Source organism: Macrobrachium rosenbergii, chromosome 31 (assembly GCF_040412425.1).
Source record: "Macrobrachium rosenbergii isolate ZJJX-2024 chromosome 31, ASM4041242v1, whole genome shotgun sequence".
Classification (NCBI taxonomy): domain Eukaryota; kingdom Metazoa; phylum Arthropoda; class Malacostraca; order Decapoda; family Palaemonidae; genus Macrobrachium; species Macrobrachium rosenbergii.
In genome coordinates, this window is record NC_089771.1 from 27,708,611 (window position 1) to 27,722,395 (window position 13,785).

The window sequence follows — 13,785 nt, forward strand, 5'->3', positions numbered from 1 at the left end:
ATATATATATATATATATATATATATATATATATATATATATATATATATTTTATATATTTATATATTTATTTATAAACTTGGAACCTCAGCAGTATAAACGAGAGAGGTCGAGTTGTGTGTGTCCCGGTGTCAGGGGAGAAAAGAAGCCTGACCTCGTTACATGCATGTTGATTCAAACCCTAGACCGTGGCATTGAATTCATCAGAGCCCTCAAGTGGCTTTGATGACTGACCTTGAATTTAGGAGCCTCTTAATACGAAGCACGTCTCATGATATAACGGATGAGCGAGCTCCGGCAGTCCAGCTGACTGGTGTGATGGTGGCGGCGGTTTTGTTCAGTCAAGAATCCGCACATTACGGTAGGGTGATACCAATGAATCTTCTTCTTCGTAAAATATAAATATTGCTAACTGTAAAGTGAATATATGCTGATTATTCAATACGAAGTCGAAATCAAGTGATCCTAAAAATCAGTTGATATTTACGAATCTGTATGTCGAGTTCTCAGTCACCATTAAATTAACAAAATTTACCAAAAGTGCCTAATGAACAAAATGTACCTAGTGAACAAAATTTTCCCATGTACCTTTTTTGTCCAGTATACAGAATTTATCCAGTACACCCAATAAACTATATTTACCAAGTATACTTATACTTAACCTGTGTACAAAATTTACCGAAGGAATAAAATGTACTTTTGCTTTTCGTCAGATTCCATTAGCTTACAAAAAAATAGATTTAGAACATGACATGGTATGTCTATAGATACAGAAATATCTGTGGATTTTTTTTTTTTTACTTCCTTCTAATATAACAGCATATATACTTACAATGTCTGTCGTCAAAAATTACTGCGCATAATTTTGTTGTTTTAAACATCGTTCAGTACTCGCGGGAGTCAAATCGTTCACGCCCTTTACATGTCCTTCAGACACGCAATTTGGAAGGACGTGGATGACGCGACGTTTTTTCGATTGATCATTTCGATATGTATTTTGCTCTGCACCCCTTTGTAAATAGTGTAACATGCAACAATATTTGCATCATTAATTTTGAATACCTTCTCTGCTCGCCGTTCTGGTAATAAAAATTATTTTTGTAATTCGGTGATGGTGGAAAATGTTCCAGAAGCGTCCCTTGACGCGACTATAAAAGCGAAGGTCGAGCGGCGAACGCCCCTTCCTTTAGCTACCCCTCATTCAGGCAGCATCCTGTGGGTGTGATGCTGGAAAGCTGGTGCACCGGAAACACGTACGCAGCCGCGAATCCCAGCGCCACTTATCGAATTGTATTAAGTAATCCTTGTACCGAGAAGACTCTGAGCGTGTCAGAGGAACGAGTGATCAGAGAAGGTAGCCTAGAATTCTGTTTCCAGGTAAGTGTTTTTTACTACAATTTGAAGAACTTAAGAGATAGTCGCCTATGTCCGGAAGTGGTGGTAATTTGCTGCTAAGTTTTGCATACGTGTTTCCTTTGGCCACGAGGCCCACTTGTTAGCATGGCTGTTGCTAGTTTGTGTTGGTTTAGTTGTTAGATGTAGATGTGCACAGCCGGGGCATCAGTAGAGTTTAATTTTTGCAATGAAAATATGATCCAACACCTGAATCTGAGGTTTGTAGTCGTGTCTGTGGAACTGCACATCCCAAGCCTATAACATCCAGGCTAAGAATCAGAAAATTCATACAGTCCACTAAATATTGTCAAAAAATTTCTCGACAATGTCATTATGTTAAGCAATCGTACTTTTTTTTTTTACATTCATAGTTCGGCTTTTTGCGTACAGATAGCGCTAGTATGCGTCTGTGCTCAGACGACGCTCTAGTTACCGGCAATTTTAGTTTAAGTGTAAGATTAGAAGATCCACGCAAAACACCTTTTGCATTGGATTCCGTTTCCTTATTTGTTTTTCCATTTAATATTTAAATTTATGTATTAAATATATAGGGTTACTTTTTAAGTTTTTCATCTAAGTGATATGTACCGGATTCTTACGGTTTGAGGCGCATGACAAGAGATATCACTTCTTTTAGTTTGCAGAAAGTTGTGGTGCGCGTAACCGGTTGGGCATACCTCATCTTTAGTTAATTTTCTGAATATAATGTACATGAGCGTGATTCTTCTGTAATATTTATATAGTTAGAGGTACCAGGACCTTGTTTTCATTTTTACTTAGAGCTTTCTAGATAAAAAAAAAAAAAAAAAAAAACCTGTTCATGTTGAGTTTGTAAAGCCCTGACGCTGTCTCTTCCAAACACGTGTGTTCGTGTGTTCGTCGATCGTCATCATCGGAGTCGACAGGACAAAACAGGAGCGTCTCGTTTCTTTCTCTACAGGAACGCGATTTCAACCATACAATATTTCCGTCTGTTTCTCCTAAAGCATTGTTGTCTTAACGTATGTACAATCACCACTAATTTTACATGCAAGCATTCTAATCAGTACTCATAATGTTCCAACGAATCTTCTGTATCAAACTGTGTGTATGTTTCTGTTTGTGAAGACGCCAAAGGTCTCTCCATTTCATTTATTATGCTATTGCATTGTATCCATTAATGTGTCTTGAATCTTGCAATTGGCCATATGTGAATTTCCTGACCCTTCCACTGAGGTTTCATCACCGTATGTTAATCATGTCTCTTGATATCGCCATCTGTTTGTCTGCCGACAAACACAGATGTCTGAACCTTTTATGTCCGTTTTACCTGTCTGTGTGTAAGACGCTACATTACCGCTCGCACGCGTCAATAACATCTTCAAAAGATTCTGTACATTTATACCCCCACCAAAATCACTTTCATGTATCATAATAAAGTTTTCATTCTACCCATCTCACAGACTCATCATCGCTGCACTAGAAGCTTAAAGAGCCCGTGCTGGCACAAACCAGCTAAATCTAAAACAACAACAACAGTACATTTATCTCAGTAAGGAACAACCAATAAACCAGTTAACACCCAGCCAGTATGTCGCTCATTCCCCAGTCTTTACACTGGTGACCCCGGGTGACTCGAAGGACCCAGCCGACCCAAGATGACGACCCGCCTGATAGACCCTTCGCCGCCTCGCTGTTTCCCGCCGTTCCTGAGTTCTCAGTATTGATCCGACCCTCCGAGATGACCCACTCCACCACCGAGCCCTGGATACCTCCTCCAGGAAACCAAACCGCCCCCGCACTCGTACTGGACGAGCTGACCAACGAAGGACCAGCCACGTCATCCCTTCAGCCTGCTGCCGCCCCCCTCTCGAGCTGGCTACCAGGGATCGCCGCCGTCATCCTTCAGAACCGCCACCGAAGATCATCCGACGTCACCCTTCAACCAGCTCCGTCCTCCTCGAGCTCCTGCTGGCCGTTGCCGCCTTCAGCCTCCTACCGCCCCTAGCCCAAGCCCTTCGAGCCAACTACAATTCGTAAGATAATTTCCCGCATAAATGCCTCGCTTGTGAGACTAAGACCCGTCGCCCCCCGACGCCGTCTCTTCAAACAATCAGACGTTACGTCTTTACTTAGCAAGCCCCGACGCTGTCTCTTCAAACACGTGTGTGTTCGTCGATCGTCATCATCGGAGTCGACAGGACAAAACAAGCGTCTCGTTTTCTTTCTCTACGGAACGCGATTTCAACCATACAATATTTCCGTCTGTTTCTCCCTAAGCATTGTTGTCTTAACGTATGTACAATCACTACTACTTGCATTGCCATACATTCTAATCATGTACTCATAATGTTCCAATGAATCTTCTGTATCAAACTGTGTATGTTTCTGTTTGTGAAGACGCCAAAGGTCTCTCATTTCGCATTTATTATGCTATTGCATTGTATCCATTAATGTGTCTTGAATCTCATACAATTGGCCATAGAATTTCCTGACCCTTCCACTGATGTATGTTTCATCACCGTATGTTAATCATGTCTCTTGATAAATCTGTTTGTCTAACAAACCAGATATCTGAACCTTTATGTCCGTTTACCTGTCTGTGTAGACGCTACATTACCGCTCGCACGCGTCAATAACATCTTCAAGATTCTGTACATTTATCTCAGTAAGGAACAACCAATAAACCAGTTAACACCCAGCCAGTATGTCGCTCAACTTAGTCATACAAGTTTTAAGAAATACGTTCGTCTTAGTCTACAAGAATAATGAAAGCTGACTGCGTGTATCGACATTGATTTTAGTGAAACATATAGACTCCTAAAATATTTAATTGTTCAATGGCTCCGTGAGAATGGTGTTTATTATGATTTTAAGAAGGGGGAGAGTGTGCCATTTGTTCAATTCGCCAAGTGGTCACACATCGAAGTTAACCGATAGGGTGTTTTCTCTTTTTCGTGAAAGTGTCCATTTTTTCAAGTTGTTGAAAGCACCTGAAATGATGACGGTAAAACAAGCGGAAAATATGCATTGAACAGAGGATAGAATCTGTGATATGTGATATTTTTTCTGTTTTTTATAGTATATATATATAACTGAACAAAACGTGAGTTAATGCTCTTTGTTGCGTTTCAGGTGAATAAAGTCATTATTATTCTGGACTATTTTTTCATATTTTGACGTTGCTGTTGCCTTGTTTAGACAGACAACTGTATTATTATTAATAGTAGTGAGCTACTCTAAATAAAAATATATATATAGGCCACACACTTTAACGTTTAAACGTTCTAACCATCAGTTTATTCATACAGTAGTTTAATCTTATAAACTTACTGCCATTGCTTGTAATTTCTTAAGATATTTTTCACCAATGAAAGGATATCAAGATCAGTTTAATCGAAACCCCGAATGTATTTTAAATCAATGCAAGGTTACTATTAATCGAAGTACTCTCAATTGTGTGACCAGTGTCAACTATAGTATTAGTCGTAATTTCAAAATAATAGTTTTAAACATAATGGTCAAATTAAAACTGAAAATATTGGCATTTACAAAGTTGTCTTAATGACGTCACAGAACACATCAGTAACCAAGTAGGAGATTTCATTTAGTGAGCTACATTGTATCATTTAATAGGTATTATAAAGTCATGTCCATTATTCTCAACCCTGCCTCTCTTCCTGCAGCTGAAGGACTTCCAAAATGCTCATAAACAAGGGGGTTGCTTCCCTGAAGGGCCATATGTTCCTCTTTTTTGGGTGTGAGTATTCGCCCTTGAATTATCAGTAATCCATTACAAGTTGGGGATTATTTTTAGCTCAAATAATAATGAAAGAGGTTCCTTTGACATTGGAATTCATGTTGAATAATGACATAGTAGTAGTGTTGAATTTGTATAGCAACAGTGCATGAATCGATTTTGTATAAATAACTAAAAAAAGAAACTTCAGTTTCATTATAAACAGAACTCTTGATATGACTTTCTAAGATTAAAAAAAAAAGGAATAACATTGTGCACTTTTGATTTATTTTTTCATTGCAGGTATATTTTAATTCTTTCATTCGTCCTAGTTCTTGCATTGCAGTTGGGTATTCCCCTGCCATTTGCAAGGAACCCTGTTAGCTTTTGCCATTCTGTTCACCATCGTTGGAAGCCGCTGATTGCTGCATTAGCTGATGCCTTCCCTTCCTACAGAAAGGTACTCTTCTTAGCCACCGTGGGTGTCATGGTGACCGCCTGCAGCTCCATCAAGTTCATACCCGCGCTTCAAAAGTCGTTCCAGATAAGAGGAAGATTGCTAAGCGATGTTAGTTTCTTACGAAACAGCAGCTACAATCAGGAGAATGTTACTGAAAGAAGGCACAATTGAACATAGTACTGGTATCATGAATTACTCGAAGAATTATCGTCTGTTCCAACATGATACCGAAACTAATTCAAGCCTTCACGGACAGTTGTTGCTCTTGGCTGATAATGATGGTAGTAAGTTGTAGAATATTCAAATTTTGCTCTATTCTTCTATTACTCTGTTGTGCCTAAACCATCTGTCTTTATTCTGACAATCATTCTTTGCACTTGGATAAAAAAATGGTTAATTTACATTTGAATATTTAAAACAGGTAACTGACATCAGCAGTGGAAAGGAGTGCACATTCATTTGTGATCCATGGTATTGTTCAAATGTGACCAAAACCAGAGAAAAGATGAATATTTCAGTGTCAATCTAGTCTCATGGTATACTGGTAAGCAAGCTTCCAGTCATTCGACTAGGGTCGGGGATGAACTTGTGCATAACCAGAAGATGCAAAACTTCACAAGTAATCAGCTGTACCAAATAGAAGGGGTCCAAATACCAATCAGATATCTACAAATTAATGTAAGGTATGTGTTGTGTAAAAGATTTTTACATTTGCTGTGCTAAACCCCTATTCGAGCAGCGTATCAGCACATGACTATGAGGGCATTTTGTAAATGGCTGCTGAACTTGATGGCTAAACCTGGGTTTGGCACCAAAGTTGAGCTTACACTAGTACAGTACATGGAATATGGTAAATAGGGGTTGAATAATATTAGAGGCCATAGGAATGGATCTCCTAGGGGAATTAGTCATAAAGCTACATGCTCCATAATTTATACATACTACAATTTTCATTTTTTCTCACCACCTCTTTCATGGTAGTAAGCACTGAATGAATTAGAGAGAGAAAGACGTTGATGCACTACCCACACAAGAATGTCTAGATTTGTGAGAGGAAAAGCAGAATGTGTTGTGCATTTTTAATTGTATTACCACTAATTAGTAAATGCCCTTACCCAGAATAGATTATATTATGCTTTCCCTTTGTTACATAAAATTTTTTGTGCAATATGAATTAGTATTACTGGCAGTCCCTTGTTTACGTCTGGGGTTCTGTTCAGCGCGTGCCATAACTCCCGGCAAGAAATGCCGCAAATGGGAAACATCATAATAATAATGGGAAAGTGTGGCATATAAACTAGTATTGGCACCGTAAAATCAAGTTAATTAACATCACCATGAGCCAGCGCCTTAAAGTCGGATTGTCGTAACCCGAGACCACTGTAACCTAAGGGACTGCCTGTAATATTTTATTTTTCAACAGTTGCCTTCTTGGCAATTAATGATTAATTCAAGCAGAAATAGCTTTACACTTTCCACAATGCAGCAATCTGTTATGATTTTTACTTGTTTATAAGCTCTTTACATAACTTAGAATGGCTTATAAGTTGGACCCACACTGCTACTGATTCATAAGTTCTTGTTGCCACATAGCATACAGTATTTTGAGAGGCAGTTTGTTTCCGAAGATGGAAGTTATTGGAGAGCCTTGCAAAGAAGTGTTTTGGTTGCTGGCAGTATTTTTGATTGCAGGACAGACGACATTTCCACACTGCTGTTTCAATCACAGATGCTATCACAGTGGATATCGTAGGCAAGTGGAATCTGTCTACTTCCCTTCAGTATTACTATTAGGGACTGAGACACAATAAACCTTTGTAAATAAATTAATGCATAATGTGCAATATTGTGAAGTCATCTCAAGGTGGAGCATACTTTACATTCTACAGCAATCATTAGGCCCTTAAACAGAACTACCTGCTCTTGTTTACCTTAAAATCCAGGACAGAACAGGCCTGATTAAATCTAGTGAACCTCATGTAGTGATCATTGTAATTGTTTTATGAGGTTAATACAAATTTTACAGAATGAAAAAAGAAAATAATATTTTTACATCATTGTAACTTCAGAACTCTAACAAGTATGTATACAGTCTGTCAGTATAATTCTGTCACCTTGAAAAACAGTTTATGAGAGTCAGCAAGTTAAGCAGGTAGGTCTGACTGATTCTTTGGGGTTTATGAAACTCAAATTTCTCGTTTACCTTCCGTTATTCAATTCATTGGCTTCAACCTCAGTGTGACATATTTCCCGTGCATCAAATTCTCAGGGCTGTTGCAGTTCTCAGTTAACAATTAATATTTACAAGACAAGTAGTTAATCTTGAACCGATGTTTGCCCTTTCCACTTAGTAGCTGCATCTATGCTTTCCCACTAAAACTAATCGTACTACTTTGAACCCATTAATAGTGCATTTTATTACAAATTACTTTGCATTCCATCAGGCACAATGTTCAATAAGTAGAATACATACAGAGAATCAGTGCTCAAGTGTGTACTGTAACATATGAGAAATGAAAACATGATAAAACCTTTGATGGAACTGTATTAAAAATAGGATTATTCCTTTGATGTTTAGAGATGTGGAAAATGATGTACTGTATATGTACTTACTGATTAAAAACCTTTACATTAGATTAATCAGGGAATAAAGGAAGGATTTTTGCAACAACTTGTCCTTTTCAGAGAACGACGGATCTTTGTATCTCAGAGGGCTTGAGGACCATTGGATGGGGAGTAATGGCTATTAGTGGCCTTTGGTAGACTGGTGGTCAGGGAAGTTCAGCCACCAAAGACTACGCTCTGCCTTTCTCCTGTGCTTTATTTTAGGTGCTCTAGATTTGATTTTATCAACAGCATATCTTAGGGTAAGACTCGATAGCTTAATTACGTGATTATTATTATTAGTTATTATTAGGTAAGACTCGATAGCTTAATTACGTGATTATTATTATTAGTTATTACAGTATTTGTTATATATTTACTATTATTTATTATTATTACATTATTATTATCATTATACATTTTCTTTCTGCTCCCCTGCAAGAAGTGTCTTACTGAACTTCTCCTTAAGAGTTCATAAAATTGTTTTAAGTAATTCAGATAGTCAGGAAGTAGAGAAGGAAAGCATGAGTCCCACATTAGGAAAGTAAGCATTATGAAGGGCTGGTTAATGCAGTCGATTGCTGAGCTTTTAAACTTCAATACGGGATCTGTGGGGTTGTAAAGCCTGGTATGTATGAGAGCATGTATAATCAGCTAGCTCTTGAGAGCAATGTCCAAAGTAGCATTTACAGGACATGTAGAGCACGGTAACCCTTTGACAAAGGTAAGGTAAATCCAGGTTAGAAATTAAAGGTGGTTCATGTAGTATTAAACAAAAGGCTGTCTTGTATTTTGTTCTGTCAGAAAAGTAGGCGAAAAGCCTCCTCATGTATAAAAACATAAATCCAAAGGAGCTTCTCACTTTTCTCATGCGGTACTTAAGGTTCTTTGCAGCATGCCTTCAGCCCATAGCTGCACCCCTTTCGCTCCTTTCATATTCTCTTTCCTCACTTCTCACTTTTCTCATGAAGCGCACCGTAGGCATTACTTAAGGTTCTTTGCAGCGTGCCTTTGGCCCCTCCTAACAATTGAATCGTAGTGTAACTGCGAGGTTTTCCTCCTGTTACACCTTTGAAACCCTTTACTGTCAATTTCTGTTTCAGCACTGAATGACCTCATAGGTCCCAGTGCTTGGCCTTTGGCCTAAATTCTATATTCAGTTCAATTCAGTTCTCACTTTTCACGTTAGAAGTACCCTCAGCCAGAATAATAAGATAATTTTTCCAAGACTTGTAACTAATTACTGTACTTCTAAGCCCAAAATTCTGATAGTTTATAAAGGTTCCATTTCTAAATTTCCAATTGTCATTGTGCAAATGGGTGTACAAGAAAAAGATAGAGAATTTAAGTTGATATTAGGAGCATGAGAATGGAACCATTTATGTCTGCAGTGTTCAGAAACAGTTCAGAGATGTATTAATAGCATTATACAAGATTAGGCTAGACTAGGAACAAACTTCGGTGAAGGGCTGAGAACAAATAGAGGATGACTTGTAATTAGTGTAATCATTATTGGGAAGTTAATAGGTACAGAAGGATGGGACTGGAAGTAAAGGAAGCCGTTGAAGAAAATACTAGGGGAGAGGACAATAACCACTAATGACAGGGAAAAGTGAATTAATAAACTAAATACAGTTAACAGGGAAGAGGAATGAAGCTGTAACTAGGTTCTGATTGATTTATAGATTATAGGCATACATGCCAAGCTCTGGGGCAACTAAGGCCATTCAGTGCTGAAACGGAAATTGACAGTAAAAGTTTGAAAGGTATAACAGGAGGAAAACCTCGCAGTTCCACCATGAATCAATTGTTAGGAGAGGGTGGACAGTAAGATGGAAGAAAGAGAATGTGAATGGAGTTACAGTAAAAGAAATTAAAGCAGTTGCAGCTAGGGGCCGAAGGGATGCTGCAAAGACCCTTAAGTAATGCCTACATTGTACCACATGAGGTGCACTGATGGTGCTAACCCCCTACAGGGGAAGCTGTAATTAGGGATCATGACTAGTAGGGTCTCATGTGCTCTTCAGGTTTGCCATCTGACCACCCAGCATTGGGCAACATTTTTATTTTGCATTATTATCTCTCTCTGGACTTTGCAAGCCTTTGGTTCAAAGACACCCCGACTTTTATTTAAGTTTTTTAATATATGGCTTGCATGCTCTTATGCTTTGGGGATTAAAACTAAGTTCACATTCTTTTTCCCATAACAGGTCCCTAAAATCAAAGATGAGAGAGGTATTTTTAAAAATCTTCGGCCTCTTCTAAAGCAATCTAGATTTTTCATCTTTTGCTGCTTCGTAATCCTTAATGGATTTTTTGATGGTATTGGAGTTCACTTCATATTTTTGTAAGTTAAGGTGGCATTAGGTTTCTTTGAAAGTTCAGTAGATACTGTATGTAATTAATAGTTGTACGGAAAGGAGGTGCTATATTACGCCAATAATATTTTCATAATTTTTTTACTTTTGGATAACATGGTGAGAATGTTTATAATTTTTTTACTTTGGGATAACAGGGTGAGAATAATGCATGTGAATCATGTTTTTATTAAAAACTTACAGATAAATGGAGATGAAAACTTTAATGAAAGATTATTAAGTTATTAAATCAACACACAAACCTGTTGTTCTGTTATCATTTCCCTTGTAATGCATGTTTAAACTGATTTCAGAATGCAGGAGGACATGGCAAAGGGTACTAGTGCTGTTGATCATATGAAATTTCTGCAAGGGTTCACTCTCTTGGTTTCAAGTTTAGCTGAAGTACCCGTTATGTTTGCTCACGGTATGTATGTTATAGGATAGAGTATATTGGTTGCTACTCAATAAAAACATATCCACCTCTTATCATTTGATGATCTCTGATAGCAGGTATTTTTTTTTTTTGACTGTATGTGATGATTTTTTGAGAAAAATGTTTCCATAATAGTGCACATCTTAAGAACTTCCCAATAGAGTACAATTTGTTAATGAACATCTGAAAAAAATGTGGTGTAGATCTGTCATAGGAGAAAGTTCAAGTATAAAGGTGTGAAAAGTGGATTTGTAAATATCTGTGACTGTAAATACCATTCGTTATTCATTTTGGGATCTTCATTTTACACTCACAAGATTTGCTTTTAATCTTTATTGTAATCATCGTTTTAAAAGTATAGGATAAGCATTATAAACATACTGAATCTCTAGGTCTTGCCTTCTTATAATTATAGATTCCTTTTTTCAATACTGCAAGAATTTTCTCACTTTAATAACCTCTTTTAATTACAGGATGGTTCATGAAAAAATTGGGTGCACAAAGAGTGATTTCTCTTGTGTTCTTCACTCACATTTTCCATAAACTCGGGTTGTTTGTCGTCGGTAAATATGGTTCAGTATGGGTAACCTTGGTGCCAGAACTACTAAATGGGACTTGCTATGGTCTTGGTTATGCAGCAATTGTTGCTTATGCTGCACAAATTGCACCAACTGGAACTTCAAATACTGTACAGAGTGTTATCAACATCTGCTATGAGAGTTTTGGTGAGTGCTATTTTTGTAGTACTGTAATATTAACAAAAACGCTAATGATTTTAACCATCCCCTTGTTATAATTGTTATCAGAGTTGCATTTGATTTTCTTTTCACAAACTTACAGTTCATTTGTAACTATTCATAAAGATTGTCAATAATAAGTGGGATTTTTGTTTCATCTGAGTGGCAGTCCTGAGGAAAGAATGAGAGAAATTTTATTACTCTATTGTTGTTATTATTATTTTTAATATTTTTATTATTTACTGTATTGTTGTTGTTGTTGTGAATGTACTTCAGTTGTATATTATCCTAATGAGCCTCCCTGGGAACAGGTGAAAAGTAGAAGGCAGAAAGAATTGTGGCAGGTGGCCTAAGCATGGACGCTTCAAAATGCCTTTAGTGTTGCGTACAGTGTGCCATGCAAGCCACATTAGGCTGTATTCCCACTTGGGGGGACAAAGATATACAGTGAAGATCCTTCTGTTTAGTATAGTCATAGAATAATTTAGAATAAATCCAACCATGAAGGGTTATAAATACTATGATTATCTTTGTTTTAATGAGAATAGCAGGTAGGACATTAAGGAATTATATTTGCCATTGTAGCCTCCCACTTATATATAAAAAAAATTAATGACAGAATTGTTTACTATATATATTTAGCTGATGTAGCTCTCTCTTTTGCAGGATATGCTGTAGCTCTGTTCCTAGGTGGACTTATCTACAATGAAGTAGGAGGACCATATATGTACCTCATGGCCAGTGGATTGGCATTCTTGGCTTTCATTGGCCATGTAATTTCCCTAAGGCTGTGTGTGCCATCTAGAGGTATTGGCTTTCAAATCTCACTGTCATAAAAACTAACCGTTTGATTTTACTAGTTAAATCAAGAAAACGTTAACATGCAATACCAATCAGTAACCATTCCCTTCAGAGGTTTTTATGGCTGTGGGACGTTATCTTCAGTGAAGCTTGGATTCCAAATAGAATCTGCTTTCTTTTATTTAAAGGTTATATTTCCATAATACTAAGTTACTAGGTTGCAATTGTGTAGAGAGAGAGAGAGAGAGAATAACTTACACGCTTGGCTCTTTCAGGGACTTTTAAAATGTGACCTTACAAAGAAACTTTATTTATTAAAGCTTTAGGAGCTTGTAAATATGAGAGGATGCTAGAGTGTTTAGTAATGATATGGAAGAAAGTGATGATTAGATGTGACAAAATTTCAGAGGAAGATCTTGCCAAAGAAGTGTGAAGAAAGTATAATCTTGATTTCCCATCAAATTCATGTCCTCTTTCTCCATTAATTTATAAACACCTTTACATTGACTAAACTATTAGCTTTTATTTTCAGGAACTCCTGAAACTGAGAAACGCATGTATGTGCCTCGTAACCAAGAGGTGCCTGGCATTAACCAAGAGGAATCAAAGTCACTCGGAGCTAATGATCACTCATAGGTAATAAGAAACAAATTGTTAATTTGATTGTAGAATTTGTGCACTCTGTAAATGAAAAAGTTTTATATTTCCCTGTTATATGAAACTCACAATACAAAGGTTAATTAACAAAAGGTAATGTAATGGTTAACTAACAAGTATTGTAGTAATTTGTAAGTGCTGAAATCATATGTAAATTATGTTAGGGCAGAATACAATCATCAAATAAAGAAAGCCCATGTTCTGTGCAAGGATGATATGCCAATAGCCTGTATAACTCATTGTGTACTCTTGTATTAATCAAAAAAAAAAAAAAAATTCTGGCTATGGCCATACCACTAATGAGACGAATATAAGCCAATAAGAAGAATTGAAAAGGTGAAGTATAAAGTTGGCTGCATCATCAGAGATGATTGTATTTTGCATTCTCTATTTGTCTTATTCCCTTTTTATGTTTCATATAAAGTTTGAATTTGGCATTTCTGCTGTCTTCATTAGTGGAGTTTTCATTGTCATGCCATTTACTTACTGTAATTCTGGGGGACTGTTCAACCATTTCATTTGGGAAACTGTTAGTGAAGAGCGTCTGTGCTGATGTCTCGTAAGGGCACAATGGACTCTAGTACACTACAGATTTCTTGTACTGGTCCAAGCACTTGCTT

General features: G+C 37.2%; 1 protein-coding gene across 2 annotated transcripts; it reads left to right on the forward strand.

Annotated features, from left to right (window-relative positions):
- The first annotated feature begins 276 nt into the window (after positions 1-276).
- Positions 277-13,620, forward strand: LOC136855464 (uncharacterized). Of its 2 annotated transcripts, XM_067132534.1 has the most exons (11): positions 277-361; positions 5,061-5,134; positions 5,417-5,857; positions 5,995-6,256; positions 7,167-7,326; positions 8,259-8,440; positions 10,388-10,524; positions 10,849-10,961; positions 11,444-11,695; positions 12,374-12,514; positions 13,041-13,620. In XM_067132534.1, exons 8-11 carry the CDS (start codon positions 10,850-10,852, stop codon positions 13,142-13,144), a joined length of 609 nt encoding a protein of 202 aa, XP_066988635.1. In that variant the 5' UTR covers positions 277-361; positions 5,061-5,134; positions 5,417-5,857; positions 5,995-6,256; positions 7,167-7,326; positions 8,259-8,440; positions 10,388-10,524; position 10,849; the 3' UTR covers positions 13,145-13,620. The 2 variants fall into 2 exon arrangements, with proteins under 2 accessions (XP_066988635.1, XP_066988634.1); XM_067132533.1 differs by lacking the exons at positions 277-361; positions 5,061-5,134; positions 5,417-5,857; ... (1 more) ...; positions 7,167-7,326; positions 10,388-10,524 and having other exon boundaries at positions 8,330-8,440; positions 13,041-13,441.
- The last annotated feature ends 165 nt before the right edge of the window (positions 13,621-13,785 follow it).